The sequence below is a fragment of the Leptopilina boulardi genome, unplaced genomic scaffold, assembly GCF_019393585.1.
Source record: "Leptopilina boulardi isolate dan_hultmark-lab unplaced genomic scaffold, ZJU_Lbou_2.1 LbouV2_123, whole genome shotgun sequence".
Lineage (NCBI taxonomy): Eukaryota > Metazoa > Arthropoda > Insecta > Hymenoptera > Figitidae > Leptopilina > Leptopilina boulardi.
Genome location: NW_026137667.1, coordinates 5,709,589 through 5,728,719, shown reverse-complemented (window position 1 = coordinate 5,728,719; position 19,131 = coordinate 5,709,589). Strand labels below are relative to the sequence as shown.

At 28.8% G+C, this 19,131-nt stretch overlaps 3 protein-coding genes and 1 long non-coding RNA gene across 5 annotated transcripts in view; 3 read left to right on the top strand and 1 right to left on the bottom strand.

The window, feature by feature from the left end:
* The window catches only part of LOC127291061 (dihydropyrimidinase-related protein 3-like), a 29,449-nt gene extending 20,210 nt beyond the window's left edge, over window positions 1–9,239 (bottom strand). The window contains exons 1-2 of one of the 2 annotated variants that reach the window (XM_051319972.1): window positions 9,135–9,239; window positions 8,921–8,969 (exon numbers count right to left, since the gene is read on the bottom strand). The gene's annotated coding sequence lies outside the window, so the exon portion shown is untranslated. Of the gene's footprint in view, window positions 1–8,920 lie in introns of both variants that reach the window. The other variant, XM_051319971.1, reaches the window with a different exon arrangement.
* Window positions 97–8,713, top strand: LOC127291058 (histone-lysine N-methyltransferase KMT5B). Its single transcript, XM_051319966.1, has 8 exons — window positions 97–532; window positions 1,536–1,769; window positions 1,896–2,061; window positions 2,133–2,303; window positions 2,402–2,530; window positions 2,695–2,884; window positions 2,997–4,974; window positions 5,667–8,713. Exons 2-8 carry the CDS (start codon window positions 1,555–1,557, stop codon window positions 6,064–6,066), a joined length of 3,249 nt encoding a protein of 1,082 aa, XP_051175923.1. The 5' UTR covers window positions 97–532; window positions 1,536–1,554; the 3' UTR covers window positions 6,067–8,713.
* A 533-nt stretch (window positions 9,240–9,772) lies between the features above and the next one.
* Window positions 9,773–16,346, top strand: LOC127290674 (uncharacterized). Its single transcript, XR_007844400.1, has 3 exons — window positions 9,773–10,451; window positions 10,659–10,771; window positions 16,143–16,346. It is a non-coding gene; the product is annotated as an uncharacterized LOC127290674 (long non-coding RNA).
* A 1,927-nt stretch (window positions 16,347–18,273) lies between these two features.
* Window positions 18,274–19,131, top strand: part of LOC127290673 (protein Shroom) — a 240,866-nt gene continuing 240,008 nt past the window's right edge. Inside the window, exon 1 of the mRNA XM_051319427.1 lies at window positions 18,274–18,467. Within this exon, the coding sequence (XP_051175384.1) occupies window positions 18,289–18,467 (179 nt within the window). The 5' untranslated portion in view covers window positions 18,274–18,288. The remainder of the gene's footprint in view (window positions 18,468–19,131) is intronic.

Below are 19,131 nucleotides of genomic sequence, written 5' to 3'. Positions count from 1 at the left end.
GAATTTTCTAGTAACTCATGTAATTGTAAAAAAAATTACTGCTAATATATATATTTTTACTACATAACAAGCTGTTAATTTCTTTTTCGAAATGTGGTTTTGCATTTAAAACAAAAAATAATTTTAATACTTTTATTTTGTTAAGTTTACTCGATGTTATTGAGTATAAATTCCTCCAGACTTAATGGAGCCAAAACCCACATTTGTAACTAGATCGGAATGCACACGATAGAATCGTACGCGAAGTTGTGTGTAGGCCCAAAACAAGATTTCATTTCTTAATTATCAGTTTTAAGTGATTCCATTTCTTTGTTAAATATTAGTGTAATAATTTCCCCCGAATTCCTATTTTGCATCTGTTGATTTCTCGCATAATTCAACTCGATTTAATAAATCAACGTGGAAATAAGGGAAGTGTGCGATTTGGTCAATCTGCCATGATAGATCAGAACGCGTCTTCTTTGCAGTGAGAAAAAAGTCGGTAATCATTAGCAAAATGCGAAATTTATGCTTTTCGGAGCAGATAATTACGGTGAGCATGAAAATATTTGACAATCAACATTTTCAAATATTAATCAGTGAAGTAGAAATATGACAGGGTCAATTACATTTTTTTTCTAACAAAGTCATTTTATCGGATCGTTTGGCTTCGTTTGCGGCCATTTCTGTAAATCGCCAAGAACTCCTGTGTCAAATTGCCAAAAAATATTTTACGTTTTTACAAATAGTGTATATAAATCTAGAAAGTTATTTTACATTCTTGAATGATTAATCGATTTAATTCGTGTTCGAATAAAAACAACCAACACACCCTGAAATAATTGGATTTTTTTTTCAAGTGTCAAGTATGTATCTTGAGATTGCTCAGAACTTGACCCTGGAAAAACGGCGAACTTGATTTTTTTTTTAATTAATTAATTAATTGAAAAATATTATGGTATTTATTTTTTTAATTTACATTTTAATAAAGTTAAAGGATGTTTAAATTATTGTATTTTATCAGCTTGTCATGTGAGAAAGTCTCAAGTATATGATACTCAAATAGCTGTAAAAGTATTATTTTTGCACAGCATTGAAAAATTTATTTACAACAATATTTAATTGATTTAGAACATTTACCACAAATTAAAAAAAAAAAAAAAAAATACGAATAAAGTCTTGGATTTTTTCTAAATTTATGTCTACTAAAATTTAATAACTAGAAGGTTGTTTTAAAAAATATTTTCATGGTTTTGTAAAACAAGTATAAAACTTTACTACAAGTTTTTGTGATACTAATAATTGTTTTTTAATCTTAAAACTTTTTTTTAGTCTTTATCGATTTCTAAATTTTATACTAGTTAATGTATTATAATTTTAAAAAAATATGAGTGAGATTTAACGATTTTGACGTTTTAAAAATGTGACAAGTCATATTTCTAAATGAAATTGAGATTTAATGAATTTTGTTCACATAATTGATTACAATAAGTAATTCATTGTCTTGTTTTCAAATTTAATTGTTTGTCATTTGTTTGTTTGTTTTTTTTTTTTAGTGAATGCAAAAATTACAGAATGGTGGTAGATTGCTTGTCAGTTCAGGGCTCGATAGCTGTAGCGAGGAAGCAGGAGAGAAGATTAGGCACCTCTGTCAATTCCAAAATGCAGCCTAATGTAGGTACAAATGGTGGTGGGATGACACCCAAAGAACTTTCTGATAATGACGACCTAGCTACTTCCCTCGTATTGGATCCTTATTTAGGATTTACCACTCATAAAATGAATGTCAGGTAAAAATTTTGAAATTTATTTTCAATTCTGTTTCTAAAAAAAAAAAAAAACTTCCAGTAAATTAATTTTGTTTAAAATTCTATATTATTGTGTGAATTAATTTTTAAAATCAAATTTAAAAACAGGTATAGGCCTTTAAAAGCGAATAAGGAAGAGCTTCGGAAAATTATCAAAGAGTTCATCCAAACCCAAAATTATGAAAAAACCTACAAAAAATTAATTGGAGGTGATTGGGGAGCTCGTCTACCTCATACAAAATCGAAACAACAACAAGGGAACTTAAAGGAACACGTAAGTGTCTAAATATTTAAATTTTCTTCAAGGAAAAAATAATTTTTTTAATTAAATAATTTTCTTTTTAGATATACCGATATTTAAGGGTTTTCGATAAGGATTCTGGATTTGCTATTGAGGCTTGCTACAGATATTCCTTAGAAGGTCAAAAGGGTGCAAAAATAAGCGCAACTCGTAAATGGTTGAAACACGATGAAATTCCTTGTCTCGTGGGATGCATCGCAGAATTGACGGAAAAGGTAAATAAAATTTTCATTTTGAATGAAAATTCATCAAGTAGTGAATAAAATTTTTTTTTCAACTTAAAATTCATTAATTTTACTTCATTTTCGTTTAGGAGGAAGCTGCTTTATTACATCCGGGAAAAAATGACTTTTCAGTCATGTTTAGTTGCAGAAAAAATTGCGCTCAACTTTGGCTTGGTCCTGCAGCATACATCAATCATGATTGCAGGGCAAATTGCAAAGTAATTGTTCTTAACTCATAGAAACTTTTTAAAAATGCAATAAAATATTTTTAAAAAATTGCAATAAAAATAAAACTCTCTCTTTATCGAAAGCGAATAATTATCAATAGAGAGATTTTGTGAGAATACAATATTCCAGAAAGTGAAAAATATATTTTTTTTAGTTTGTTGCAACCGGTCGAGATACAGCTTGCGTTAAAGCCTTACGAGATATTGAAGCAGGCGAAGAAATCACTTGTTTTTATGGCGAAGATTTTTTTGGTGATGGAAATTGCTATTGCGAATGCGAAACCTGTGAAAGGCGTGGAACAGGCGCATTTGCTAGTCAAAAACTTGGAGATGATCAATCATCTGGTAAGATTAATTAAAATTTTTTTTTTTCCTTAAATAATTCTTAAATAAATAAAAAAAAAAAGAAAAGTGGATTAGAAAAAAAGTTGAATAGAAATTAATTTTTATATTTCAGGTTATCGGCTACGTGAAACTGATAATCGTATAAACCGGACAAAACATCGACAACAACCATTGAACAGAAACAAGCAACCTCAAATAGAAAGCACTCTCACTGAGAAAAATGAATTATTAGTTGGAAATGCTGCGGTAACGCCTCAATCGTTATGCATGAAAGAAAGAAGAAAAGGCCTGACTAAATACGATGCCGAACTTATAGCACAAGGATGTCGATTCTCTGATATTGCTCAACAACAACCACTTTTGTTGAATAATGAAGAGAATTCACAAGAAAATCAACGACAACAAAATAATAACAACGCTGTCGCTGGATCGGCAACGAGAAATCTACGCAATAAGCAAGTTAATAAGACTGAACGAAATAATAATAGAAATAATATGAAGCGTTTTAGTGCTTCACGACTTCAAAAGAAAAGGGGTAGAACAAATCAAAATAAAAGTTCATCTTCATTGCTTGATGATTTAACAGAGGATCATAGTGAAATTGAAGCATCACACAGAAAAGAAGATTCCGATCGAGTATCAAAAGAACGAGATTGTGCATATTTAAATTCTCACAATCATCACATGGAAAATTCAATTAGAGATGATGAAAGTCAAATTCCAAATTTAAGATCAGCTGCCACAGGAAATTACATTCCCAAGCAACGTGGATGCAATAATTTCACCGATAGATTGTCAGCTCACTGCCCCTCAAATTCAGAAGCTCACAATAATAAAAACAAAACCTCTGAACATTCCTCATATGATAAAGAACATCATTCTTCGTTTGAGGAGAATAAAAGTTTTGCTCATTCGAAACTCTACAATACACAAAATTTAGATAAAAATGAATCTGTTTTACAAACAAAAAATGGACATAGCAATTATCTTTGTGTCAGTACATGTAAAATTGAACGCTGTGATCATGAAGTGCTGAACGTAAATAGACTCAAAGATTCAGCATCACCATCTCGAACAGATGAATCGTTGAACCAATTTTTTTACGATAAAAAAGTCACTAAACACAATTTGAGAGATTCAATGCCACTTGATCCAAATTGTCGAAAATCGCCAGTACATGGAAAAGCACCGAAAAATTCAACTTATCTCAGTGAAACAAATCAATCTGATGATTTTCATATGAAAAATTCTTTAGGCCTATCAATGGAGACATTTAGCGATGATCTTGTAAAATATGATCAAGATAAAAATTCCATTATCAATTCAATGGAACCATCAATTGCTGAAGGATTTCATGAGATAAATTCACTTGAAAGTAGTTCAAATAATGAATTATCAAAAGCTAAACTTCATCGAATATCCGAATCGGAAATAGATACAGGAATTGATAATTGTGATCAAACAAATTTTGACGATTCAATTGATACAAAAAAATCCGAAGATAATCGAAATTTAACATTAAAAAGATCATTACCAAAACGAAGTGAATATTTCGATGTTGCTTTACGTCCACGAAAAGAACAAAAAACAAAATCAAGTCGAAAATCAACGAAGTCACGTAATAAAAAATCTCGAAGTCGTTTAACAACAGGAACAATATCAACGTCTAGTAAAAAGAAACTTGCTTATGTTGCAAATCCAAGCGGTAGATTAACAAGAAGTCAAAAAAAAGATGTCGATAAAATTATTAATACAGCTGTTGTTGGAGCAGCAGCCGACGATGATTCGGGCATTCAGGGCGATATTTATGAATTTAGCGAAAAGGACAGTAATCTTGAGAGTGTTAGTTTGTCATCGGTTATGAGACATAAATTTGACAGACGTTCTCCAATTCAGGAGACAAATTTACCAGAAGATATGGGAATACCAGAAGAAACAAAACCAGAAATTAAGGAAGAAATTAAAATTGAGAAGAATTTAATTTCTGAAGATCAATGGACTAAGAGCAGCTCACAGGAACAGAGTTATAACTTTAATAGCAATAATCCGTCTAGAAAAAGTTCTATTAAAATTGAAGAGAAGCCGAATGGGTAAATGATTAATTATGCAATTTTTGCAAACTAAACATAAAAATGTACTTTTCAAAATTTAATTATTGCACAATTTTAATTAATTTCATTACAATTAAATTTAATTCATTTTTAAAGAAATTTTTCTTTTTTTTTTTTATTTTTCCTACTTTACTATTTTATTTCAGCATATGAAATGTCTGCTTTATTGTGATCTTCTATTTTATTTTAATAAGGAAAATTTAGAAACTGCAAATTATACACATCATAATTTTTTATTATCATGAAATTAAATAAGGTGATCATTAAGTTTCAGATTCTCTAAAAGTTGTTTTTGAAATTCATTTATTTTTTGTTTCCTGAACATAAAGAAATAAAAAATGATTTTTTTTCAGAGTTTTTATGTTCTTTGTGAAAAAAAAGGTCAGAAAATATTTTCTAATAACTTTATTTTAGAAAAATATATTTAAATAAAATATTTTTTCAATATTTTATCAAATTAAATTTTTTTTTTTATTAAATTTAAAAAAAATTTCTAATAAAAATATTTTGAATCAATATTTTCTACTAAAATTGAAGAAGAATCGTGAAATAATTTAAGAAAAATGAAAAAATATTGGAGCAAAGAGAACGTATAAATAATTCGAAATTCTATTTTTGAAAAAAGGAGTGTGCGCATATTATCAGTGATTGATTATTTAAATTTTTTATAGGATCGTCATTCATAACGAGAAAAGTTTTCTGAAAGTTCCTGCATTGCCAAATTATCAATGGCAAAATGGAAATTCGGATTGTCCAGCATATCCAACAACACCTGAGAAAACAAGTGGAAGATTGAAATTGACATTGCGTATGAAACGATCACCAGTTGTGGATGATAATATGGAATCGGGTACAAGTCTCAGTGAAGATAGTTATGAGCCCGAATATGAAGTTGTTGAAGTCGAAGGTGTTGAAAATACGAGGCGACGAAAAAAACATAAAACACGAAATCGCGAGAGGCGACACAAAAGACGTGGACTCGATTTTAATCCACCCCCACCACCTGTTAAAAGGCTACGATTGCTTTTGGGAAATGAGTCAATCTCAACAATTGATTTGTCTCATTCTTAACAATTAAGTTTCCCCCAGCTTGTAATAACAAAGCATCATTCTTCTAGATAAAACGTTAGCAGAGCTACGAATTTTTAAATTCCATCATTGGAACAAGTTATATATATATATATTATATTTAGCTTAGAATTATTTAAGTTATATGTGTCAGAAAATGATTTTCGTTCTTAAAATTGAAATTAATCTTTGCAAGCAATGAAAATCATTAATGATCGATCACATTACGATTGGAATGAACTTTTACTTTTGCTTTTTTTTTCTAGTGAATTTCACACTTTGTGTGTTTAAAATTGTATTTGTTAAAGAAGAAGTGTTCAACGGAACAATAATACAGTTCTACTAATTGTTTCACTAATTTTAAATACCTATATGTGTTCGATGCAACAATAACGTTCATTCCAATCGTCAATCTGTAATATTGCAGTTTGTAAGAGTGAGATCTGTATATTTTTGTTTTGTATGTACATTTATTCTTAAATTGAGTAATTTAGATGTTAGAAGTCCACTTTCTTTTATCTATCTTTCAAATCTAATTTGGTTATTGTTTTCCGACGTATATTTATAAAGGAGTTCGTCGTTTTTTCTTATTCTTTAGAAAAAACGAATGATAATAATTTATAAATTGGTTTTTTAGCGTGATTATATTTTCTTATATCCTGCACATTATTCGTGCAGGAAAGATAAAAAAAAATCCAATGAAGGATTTTCCACTGTTTAAATTGGATAAATTAATTCAAATCGTGTTAAAGTTATCATTTATATATACATATATATATATATTGTGATACGTAAAAGTGATTTGCTTTTCAAATTAAAAGTGTAGTTTTTATTTTTTGTGCGGGAAAAAAAAGAATGAAAATGTACGAAAATTTTAACATTGACTCGATTTGAATTAAATGACATGGTATTTTTTCGAAAAAGAAATACAAAAAAGAAACGTCGGAAATTCCATCATTTGCGCATACTTATACTATGTATAAATAATTATCCTGTAATAAGTAATTTAGCTAAATATTAGGAATGATTAATTATTGAGCCGAAGAGCTTAGTTAGATTTTACATGGAATTGTAAATAGCGCTTAAGATTAACGAGTTCATGACTGTATTCAGTATTTTGTTATCACTTAGTGTATACACATACCGAATACAATATTGAATAAGTGACTAAGTATTATCTGCAAAATTGAGAAATATGCAATAACGCCAGTTTTTTTTTGTCCGAAAATTTATCAGTTTTTCATCTTAAACGAATTTCTGAAAATATTTTTCGACTACTTTTTGAAATTATAATTATAAGTTATTAATTTTTTTTTTAATTCGCAATTATTTTACGACACTAACGCTTTTATTATCTCGTCCAAAGAGGCACAAACTTTTAATACTTTTAGAAAGTGAATATCTTGTTTTTGTATATTTATTTTTTTAAAATTGTATTTTGCGTTCTTCGGAATTTTTAAAATTTACTTTTTTTTTAAATCTATTTATTAAATCTGGTTATTTTTAAATGAAAAAAAAGTTAGATTTATTGTTAATGATTTTTAATTGAAAGTTTTTAACAAAATTTTTTTTTTCAATTTTTAATCATAACATGAATATTTCTTAATGGAATTTTATTAGAACTTGAAAAAAATATGAATTAAAATTTAATTTTTATTAAAAGTTGCAGTAGATGTGCAATATTTTTTTTTGCATATATAAAAACAAATTTTGGTAATAAAAGAAAGAAACGAAATAATTCAGCATCGTTTGAAAATACAGGCAAGACCTACATAAATAATTGAAAATTCATTTTGAATTTCAAGAAAACATTCACTGAGAATTATTAATCTCAACTTGTTGGTATTGAATAATTATCTTAAGCATAATGATAATTGTAATAAACATCACGTTATGAATTAACTATTATACATGGCGGATAAGAATTGTATGTATATTAATTAGTACCTATTTGAATCGTGATTGATGGAAAATTGTAATTGTTGTAAATAATTATTTACTTCATTAATTGTTAAAATTGATAATTGCAATAGTTAATATAGACAAAAATATCACGAAGTTTCTTTTTATGATATATGACCTATTATCACATTTCAATAAAATAAAATGCTGAATTTTTTTCCTAAAATTAAGAAAGTGTATGCTTTAATTCTTAAACAAAACATATATTTTCCAAAATTGGAGATTGAAAAAAAATGCTTGCAAAAGCTTCTGAAATCGCACTTTGTAAATTGATTGATTATTTGGAGTTAATAATTTAGGGAAATTGAAACATTTTTCAGTACTGCAGCGTTATTACAAATATAGTATAAAATGTATACATATATATAAATATATTATATATACATCAAGCTAATTCTCGAATACCATTATATAAATGCGATAGAATAATTAAAAACTATCAGATTTTTCCGGTGAAAATCTGACAAAAAAAAAATCGTCGCGACACTTTTGTGATAATCATCCCCTCCTTCGTTTTAAATATAGCCCATAATTAATCCATTTTGTATAGTGACAATTTTCTTAGATAAAGAAAAAACAATATTTCATGTCTCAGCATTGCCAAGGGGATCGAAGACTTTGAAAACAAAGTATTCAAGCTGATGTAACAAAACATTACCATCAAGTAAAATAGAACAGTTATCCATAACCTTGTGTTCTTTATTTATATTTAGAATAAGTTAAATTTTAATTTAAACAATGCCTATCAAAAAAAATTTTCATCCATTCAAAATTAATTAAATATCACTGGAAAATTCATCAAGAAACATTTCAAGGACAAAGGGGGGAAATAAGGGGGAAATGGAACACAAGAATTTCTCTCAATATATATCAATAAACAAAAAAAATCTCTTACCTTATACTAGAGAAGTTTACCTCTTGATTTTCTTGAAAATCTTGAAAAACTGATGCAAAAAAAAAAAAATGTAAAATTAAACACGTGAAAAGGCAGAATAAATTTCACAGCCGGCAATGCATAAACATATAGGTTATCACAATAAATTCACAAAACTCGTTTAATTCATATAAACTTTTCGAAATTTGTATATTAAAGTATTCACTAAACTTACTGAATTATTTAACGAGTAATCTTTTGATGAATTAACACTTATTTTCGAGATAATGAAAGAAATTTGAGAGAGCTAAACTTCGCGCGGGCGATTAGAGCGACGACATCTTTTATCTGTTGAGAATTGGCAGGCAACACTTCCGGTAGATTCACGGTTTGCACAGGAAATTACTTATATTATACTTTATTTAACAAACGATTCATTAGTTCTTCATCAAATAAAACACACTTCCCAGTTATGATATATCACATTAATATTTATTGGTCATTCTTTATAAATAAAAAATTGAAATATGTTAAAATATTCTCGTATTATTTGAAAAAGTAGAATTTACCCGCCATGCAACTTCAAGCTATTGCCAATAGATGGCGCGCAAGAAGCTATCAAAAAATAATTTTTAATTTTTTAGTATTTTTTATTATTTATATGCAATAATTATAACAAATTCAACATATTTTGTAATTAGAATATATTTCCGGTTATGATAATTGATTAATATTTAAGTAATATAGTCTAAATTAATAAAAAGACAAAATTAAAATATTCCAAAATCGAACATTTAAATATGTATAACTTCCCGCATAATCGATATCGAATCTGATTGGCTGAAAAATTCTCAGCATTCATTGTGCCAAGATGGCGTCGAAGTAGTTGTTTGCAAGTAGTGTTGTCTATTTTTTTTCACTTTTTTCGTCATTTAAAACTAATAATTTATCAAAAGTGTACGTGTGTCGTGATTATTAAAGCTTTTCGGTTATAGTGATATATTAGAATATGGGAAATATCGCGAAAAATATTGTTTATTGAGCAAAAGTAAAATTGACAAGCAGCATGTAGAGAATTCCGGCCGGTCTTTTCTTTTCACATCGTATTTTGCACATTATTCAAAGTATTTGCATCAGTCAGTGGGGTAGAAAACTAAATTTTATTGAAAAAATTAGATTATTTCGGAATATAGAATATTTTTAAATTTTCTCGGAAGTAGGAATCGGCGCTGTTTGATAGTTCCCAATTTTTCAAGATGGCGTCGCAATCAGTCGAGTCGGAGTAAAATCGCGCCAAAAAGACGTTGATTCGCGATAATGTTGATCGTTTATTTTTGTTTTATTTCTTTCTAAGTTTATAATTTTAGTTTCAAAAGAATAAGCTTATTGATGTGTAAAATAAATTTCGTAATTTGTAGTAAAGTATAAATTTTCCGGAGAGTGTAAATTCAAGTGCTTTTGTAGTGAATTTTAATATCGGATCCAAGTGTATATAAACAAAATTGACCGCTTGTGTTTACGAATTTTGAATCTAAATATAAAGTATTCAGAGGTGAGTTTGAATAATGATATTCAATTTACTTGTATTTTGTTTAAATTACCAATCAATTGCATTTATTATATTTTAACATCGAAAACCTAACCTTACAATGTTAGTTTTACAAATTGATTGTTTTCAGAAAATAATATTTGCAGTGTTTTTTTCAGTTTTAATAATTGTTATAGTAATTTTGTTATTGATTTATTATTTATTTTTCAGAATTGAATATATTTATTCCTAACTAATCTGCCATTGGATGTACACGCAGAACTAAAAAGAGAGATTTCCTAATATTTCCGCCTCTTCTTCTTTTATTGACGAATTCAACAATGGTGAGTGATTATTTTTTTGTATAATTATTTTACATATTTTGTTTTTTATTTTTTCTCTACATTACTATATTTAGAAAACATAACCTATAAATTCAAAAACTAAAAATCAAACTTTACAATTTTTCATTCCTGCAAATTATTTATAAATTGTAAATATTTTGTGGTATTTGTTAATATTTTTTAAATATTTAATAATAAAACAAATTTAAATAATTCTACACAAAAAAATATTAATTAAATTTGATTTTTAACAAATTCTTTTTTTATGTCAAGAATTTTCTTGTATATTCAAGAATCGACTAATTTAAATTAATAATGAAATAAAATGAATTAATTTAAATAAAATTTTATTTAAATTGAAAATAATTATTTCTACTTTTAAAAATTTAATTCGCAACCCTTGATGGATATTTTATAAATAATTTTAATTGTTTTCTGTCTGCTTAATGTTTTCATATTGTTTTTAAGATTCAGTTTGGTTATTCAATTTAGTCTCTTCAAACATATCATATCTGTCGCAAATTGTTGAATTCTCTTATTAGCCACACACTTCGAGATGCACGAGATTTTATTATCTTCGTGGCGTGATATTTTGATTCACGACATCCCGGAAATGAGAACTCGTGACGCGAATGTGCCAGGATCTTCTCTTTGGTTGGAGAATATACATCTAAAGCCGCATAAATCATCGCAACAAAGCGTCCGTGAGTGTCTGCATTCGCGAGCATTAAAGGGTTCAAAGTCGTACTTTCGCCCGCCCTGAGGGCGCGGGAGCGAAAACTTTGTATCATATTTTGCACTTATATATGTATATATATATATATATATACTCCAAAGAGAACTCTGATAAAAACTCATGACAATGGATTTTGCTCTTATTGAATATATATATACAGTGCAAAGTGAGTTTCTAAGATGACGATTCGTACTACATCTTGATCTCCTGAGCCTTGGAGACAAAAGACATTTCCCAACGATTCACCATTACTAAATGGTACCTTATAGTGGAGAGACACAACTTTCCTTTCTCATGATGTCCAACTTTTAGTTTGACCTTTAATACCATTTCATGATAAAGTTATGTAAAATTCTTTTTAGAATATTTTGTGGATCTTGATTTTGATTTGACAATTCTTTTCTCTTCTTAACTGGAAAGAAATGTTTTTTAAAATATTGTAATTAAATTAAAAATTAATTCTTCAATTTTTTTTTTTGTCACATTTAATAATTTTTTCATTATTTTAAAAGTATTTGGAAAAAATGAAAGATAATTAAAATTGGAATTAGAAATTAGTAATTTACAGCTTTTTGAACTCCTTCTATTATGCAACCCAGAGTGCATGGTGTTGTTTCCAGTTGTCAGTACTAAGGGGCAGTTAGATTACTCTTTTTTCACGTTTAAAAAAAGGAAAAAAAAAATTTTTAATAATTCTTTTTCGTTACACTTTGCAATTTTTATAGATGAGTAAATTTTTTTTTTATTTAAAAGGCGAATTTTAAGACGTGGCATTGCGATCTATTTAAAATTGAGGGTCTTAAATATATTTTTTGTTTTTTTTGTTTTTTTGACCCTCGTGAAATTTGAAAGCTGTGTTAAATTCATGGCTGTTATTTTTCAAACTAAAAAGCCAATAGGTCAGGGATAACTTGGACAACTCCTGCAAGTCTTTAATCTTCTTAAATCGTTTAAGTCGCACTCAAGTTTTTAAATATAGGATGTAAAAGTCAAAAAAACATTTAAGTTTTAAAAATAAATTACAATTCAAATTTAATTTTCTCTTAAATTTCATTATTTAATAGAATTTTAATATTTTTTTAAATAAATTGTTTAGTAAAAAATTCTATATTAAATTAATATAGGGAGATTGTAGAGAAAAAAAATGTAATAAAAGAGATCAATGAACTTTTGCCGGAAGTTAAATGAAAAGAATATGGTGGTCGATCATTCGCCATCGGCGGGTGGTCGACGAAACTGTTTTATACAATAATGTTTTTTTATATATAAAATACATATACAGAAAGAATGAAAAGTAAAAAAAAAGAGAGAGGAAAGAAAAAAGATTGACTTGATTTCGATTGCATAATGTAAGTCAGTCAATTTATCGGGATGTCACTGTCCATCGTTGGTTTGAAAACATGTTGTTAGAAAATAATGCTGATACATCCTCAGGGCAGAACCCTCAACTTCTATAGGGTTGTCATGTGTCTGCATATATAGAAAACCGGAAATGCAATCTATAAATCAAAACAAAGTGCAAATTTTTCTATTTTGAATTAAAAAGTTTAAAAAAAAAAAATTACAACAAAATGATATATTAAAATTTTAATAGAGTAAATTTAATATCCGCTGTATATAATATTAAATTTTCAAAATGAGTTCACAAATAATTGCTCGTTCTATATAGTTGAAAAAGCGAAAGCACTTTCAATATTGTATATATATTCTCCCTTATAGTATTCATTTTATATTGTATCAGTATCAATAGATCCTCAATAGCCAATATTTTGCAATCCTTTTCTTCGTCAGGATCTCATTTCAATTTCACATTTCGAGATACGAAAAACCATTATACGATCGGTTTGCACGAGAAGAAAATAATGATAAGTAAGGCACTGGGAAAGAAGTATCATGTAGTTGCTAGTAAGAATAAACGATATATTGATTAGAGACCTAATTAGCATAAAGCCGAGTGGTTGTGCGTGCCATCGTGCCATTCATCACAGTGGGTGTGAGAGTGAATGAGCTGATGCGAGGAAAAACAGTAGAAATAATAAAAGTTACAAAAAAAAAAAATGATCTGTACGAAATTTTATAAAACATGTGTGCATAGGGATCGTTGGTGATCTGAATGGCTCTCTTTTTCTCTTCTGTTTAACGAGATGTAGTTAGGAGGTTTATACTCTTTGACTCAAGTATCTTTCTTTTTGGTCCTCTTTTGTCAGATTTCAGAATAAAGAGCTTGGAATTCACGATGGCATACAATGCGCGACAAACTCGAAGAGCCTGTTCCATTTGGATTAAGTCATGAAGCTTGGAATGTGTCTTGGGTTATATATACTCAAAGTGTAATTAAAAGTACATTCAGTATTTGTCGCTCTACTTTCTCTGGGCATATTTCTTTTTGCAAAAATTTTCGTCAATTCAAATTATTATATTCTTCAATTTATTCATATTTATAGAGATATTTTGAGTATCGCATCTTTAACTTAATTTGGTGGACCATTGTCCATTTTCAGTTTTGAATATCGATTATTCTGCGATTCATCCTCTGACAATGAGAATTCACTCTTGAGTGACGTTTTCGAAATTCAAAGAGAGATTCTATGAATCCTCATCCAGCGAGAGGTTCATCGAATGCATAAATAAAAATAACGAACGGAAAAGAAAAAGAGTAATTATGACTTTAAGTATCATAGAAGTTGAATCTTTTTTTAGGGAGGAACAATGACTTCTCTGTCAAGAGGGAAAAAGATTAATGAACTATTTTTATTAAAGTTCTGATTCTTTTCTCTTGAAAGATTATATTAATCAATAATAATTTAATTATAGAAAATATTAAAAGAAGATTGTTTTAAGAAAAATTCTTGACGTGGGTTTTAACAAAAAAAAATGATAGAAACTGAAATGAAGAGGATTTATTCTTTGTTTTATTAACAACATTGCAAATTTCATATACGTTTTTTTTTCCTCCAAGCAATGTTTGTTGAATAAGTTTTCATGACTTCTAATTTTAAATAACCGGATTGTGGGATTAATTCGTTTGACTGGTACCACCAGCAACATTGTACCTCGCGTGTAGCAACGATTGGTAGTAGGCCTTCTTCTATACCAAGAAATTCGCAACTCTTTAGTCTGTACATACTTTAAAACCCTCGTACGTAGAATTGTGATGGCGGCCTTGCTCGCAAGCGTAACTCGTCGTTCGATCTCCATTGCAGCTGCAATCTCAGTCCATGTCAGTCGTTACTCAACTGTCTTCGCCATCGAACTCATGTTCATTTTTGTCGTTTTTCTTTCTTCTTCTTCTTTAACTCCTCCCACTCCTTATCTTCTTCGTCTACTTCTTCTTCTTCTTCTTCTTCTACTTCTTTTAAGGCACGCGTTATACTTTCGTTATAGATGCAATTCAAGGTCTTTGAAGGTGAAAATAAGCGAGTAGTATACTTTTAACGATATATAGATTAATAGCCTTCAGTGTATATTTTTGCATTTCTTCTCGATTTGATATAAAACGAATTTTCATTTTAAAAAAATTGATTTAAACGGTACTGATAACTAGAAACAATTAACAACTGTAATTATAACTTCTATGCACTAACGGTCATAAATACTTTTCTTCAGCGCATCAATGTTTCATATATGTATTTTGATGTGAACTAACCTATTTGAAAAGAAGGCGTTTCATGACCGTTAGTATACATATTGTATGTATCATTTGATCATTTATTTCTTCATATAATTTAGAATAAATGAAAATTTATTATATTTTAATTTATTTTTTAAAAATTAATATTTATTAAAATTTAAGATTAAATTTAAAAATTAATTAAAATTTTCTTTTTTTTCATAAAAAAAAAATGAAGTTTTAAATGTATTATTCTCAATTTGCATTGCTTTTGCGATGTTTTAGCCGATGAACTCGGAAATGGCGTAGGTGTTGATTCTTTAAAGTATATAGGGAATATTTATAGATAAAAATTGAAATTTATTGTTTTCAGATCTTTTTTTTTGTATTTGTATACAAATAACAAATATCGTTGAATTTATATCACAAAATTTAGCATAATTATTAGAATATGCTAATCAATAGCAAATCTCTATTGTAAAATTATTTAGACTGAACAATACTCAATATAATCTGATTGATATTTATGGCTTTTGTAAAACTATCGTCACATTTTCAATTTGCTATAGTCTCTTTGACGTTTATGATTTAAATAACAAATTTGATTTTTTTGAACGTGACAACGTTTTAATTCGATACACTGAAAAAAATATTCTGGTTAGGCTATATTTAACATTACTTTCTAGTTATGTTAACCAGAATTCTAGTTGAATTAACTAGAATTCTCGTTAAAATAACCAGAATTCTGGTTAACCTAACCAGAATCAAAATGTTAAATATACCCTAACCAGAATTCTGGTTATTCTAACTAGAATTTTTTTTCAATGTAGATAGGAGTATAACTATAAGTCATATTTTCAAGATTTTTGTGTTATTCGATTACTTTAGGTTTAGTCTCGATGCCATACTTATTTTTATCAAATTTGGAAATAATTATTTTTATAGTTTTCTATATTACCGACCGGTTAAAATTTTAACTCCTTGTTAGTACAGCGCTGATAGTATTTTAATTTTTCTTTTTGCAGATTCTATCCTCGATGGCATCTTATCTTCAAGGACACAGAATTCTTCATATTTTGACTTTTTAGAACTCGGTCTATTTTGACGGTTATTTTTCACATTTTCTGAATGGAAATTTAACTTGAAAGTAGGGATCTCCGAGGGCTATTTAGTTTGAAATAATCTTCTGGAAGCAGAATCTCCTGGAAGCTGAAAATTCGTTATTAAGGTAAATATTTTTATGGAAATATTTTTATTACAAAACAAATTTAGTTGTATTTTTTCTACATTACCGATCGGTTAATGATTTAACATGTTAGTACAGCGCTGACTGCTGTCACTTTGTTTTGTTTTCGTGTTGTTATTTGAGGGAAAAAAATGTGTAGTTTAAATTAAAATCAATTATTTTTATCTTAAAATAAGATCTTCTTTTTCACTGTGATTTTTCAAAATACGGATATTTGATATTTTCTTATATATATAATAATAAGGATAAATTTTATTGCAACGACATTCCAAACACTTTTAAAAGAATTTTTTGAAGCATCATTGATATTACTGGTCAAAGCGATTCGACGATAATACACCTATTGAAATGGCGCGCTTAACTTTTTTTTTTTTATTTATTTTTATTTATTTTTTTTTTTTTGCCTGACTGAGAAACGTGCGCGAATCTTGCAGCACCATAATAAGCAAAAGGGCCGACTTGTCGTATAGCCGTCCACTCGGTAATGGTGGCACAACCTGACCACGGTGTATAGTCACGTTGTAGAAGCCTGAGAGTTCGTAAGAAAGCGAACTCTACAAGGAGGAACTCAGTCCGAGATCGGTTAGCAAAGTCAGAGAGGAGAGAGAAAACCGGGCAGTCCTTCTCGGCGCGTCGTGCAGGCCCTACGTGCTTTTATTACCCGGTGAGACGCCGATCTTCAAAGTGGTACCTGTCTTCCCTATAGTAGTGCTATATATATATGAAAGTTATTTAGAAAAATGTTTATTTAAAAAAAAAACTTTCACCAATAAACTTTATACATTAAAATGAAGTTTAAGGGGGGTTCTTTTTTTAAGTGTTACCAGTGGAAAAAAAATATTAAAACTATTAATGCTAGTGAGGTATGTTAATAACTAAAAATTATTTCGATTAAACTGATGAAAAAAAAACTATATGTGTCTGACTTGAGAAAACCGCGCGCGGAACTTGGTTCTTCAACTTGAACTTGGTGCAATAATGCGTTCCGGAAGCAGGAGCAGCAGACCGAATCCAACCTGAAGTAAACGTGCGACCCTCGCGAATATTAACTACCAGTGAAGTAACATCGAAAGGCGTTTTTCAATCTATGGTGTGTGGGGGACCCTCTTTTACGCTTGATTGAATCTTATTTTGAAACTATCGTTCACAGAAGCTAGAGACCGAAACAAAGATTCAGTTCTTATAATAAAAAAAAAAAAAAAGACACAGAAAAAAGTCGAGATTCAAGGTCTTGGGAGGTTTCAAGTTTTGAGGTACCTGGGAAGGACTTGATAAACGGAAATCGGATCGTAATATCAGTGTGTGTTTGCATGAGAGAGAAAGAGAGATCCTTTCTTTTAGGGTCTTGGACTCACGACCGGTAGAACCAGAGAAGAGACCGGTCGTTCGACTCTATATATACGTTCACTCACTCTCGTGCGTACGATATATAGTGTTACGTAATGTTACTCACCCCACGCACGCGACTCCATAAACAATATCACCGGAAACAATATTCTTAACTTGGAGGAAATTTAATTTCAATAATAAAATAATATTTTTATTATAAAAATTTGCTTATTGAAAAATCATTTTTTTCTCTAAACAAATTTTTTATTTTAAAATTCAAATTTAGATGATGATGATGATGATGATGTGGAGATCTTTCGACCTTCGGAATCGATCTCAATTGTTGATCGACGGCATCAGATTCTAGGACTCTATATAGGATCCGTTATAGGTTAAAGAGTGCACCGAGGGTGAAGAGTACAGATCGTCATGATTATCTTTAATCTGGGTTTGAGAATATTGATGTGTTTTTGTTTCACGGACATTCGCATCTTCACGAGGGATAAAATAAAATAAAATAAAAAAAAAAGAAACACGAAAAAAAAAAAACGATTGAATATCGCGTCTTTCTGCAAAAGTCTACATGCCATAGAAGGATGTATCGAAAAGAAATGGATGACGCGTTGCGGAATGGTCCCCCTTTGGAGCAGTGGTTCTCATTACGCTCGCTTAATGATAAGGAGGAAAAACGATCCTGTACATTGGGCAGTGGTGCTCTTCGTTTTATTCGCACGCGAAATAGCATCAGACGCGAATTGAAACGACACTGCAATCGGTATGAATTACAAAAAAAATTTTTTTTTTTAATCACAGTAAAAAAGAATGTCTTATTTTAAGTTAATGATTCTTATTTTCAGTTGTAATATAATATATACCTAATAATTTTTTGAATTTAAGATAGTTCTGAAAATCAGTAACCCTTGCTGAATTTAAGATATGTAATTAGATTTTAAAATCTGCATACAAAATTAAGATCTTAATTTTATGCAATTTTATGTTTTAAATTAAAATTAATCTTGCCTTTAAGATTACTTTAATTTTAGGCGTATTTTAAAATCAGATTTTTTTTTTAAATTTTTGTTCTGCATACAGAGGATCTTTATGCGGCGAATATAATAAGCATTGTTAAACATATATCCTTGATCTTTATTTGATTTTTTATAAATTAATTTCATAATATAAAAATTGCTCATAAGATTGATGACTTCACGATCATAATTCATTATTATACGGACTATCAATTATTTTATGCCTTTGGATAGCTTGCGCCCTCTCTCAAAAAATTACGTAACCTTTGCTAAAAATGAGATAAGAATGGGTATCACTATATATGGTTGACAAAAAGGTATTATAAAGAAAGTTATGCAATATATAGAAGAGCGATTCGCTTATTTCTTTTCTTAAAATTTTTTTTCAAGAGAAATTATAATAATATGCAA

Coding starts and splice junctions, on each gene's coding strand:
- LOC127291058 (XM_051319966.1), top strand. CDS start 1,555: ATGGTGGTAGATTGCTTGTCAGTTCAGGGCTCGATAGCTGTAGCGAGG. Junction 2,062..2,132: donor AAGGGAACTTAAAGGAACAC/GTAAGTGTCTAA, acceptor TTTTCTTTTTAG/ATATACCGATATTTAAGGGT. Junction 2,531..2,694: donor ATTGCAGGGCAAATTGCAAA/GTAATTGTTCTT, acceptor TATTTTTTTTAG/TTTGTTGCAACCGGTCGAGA.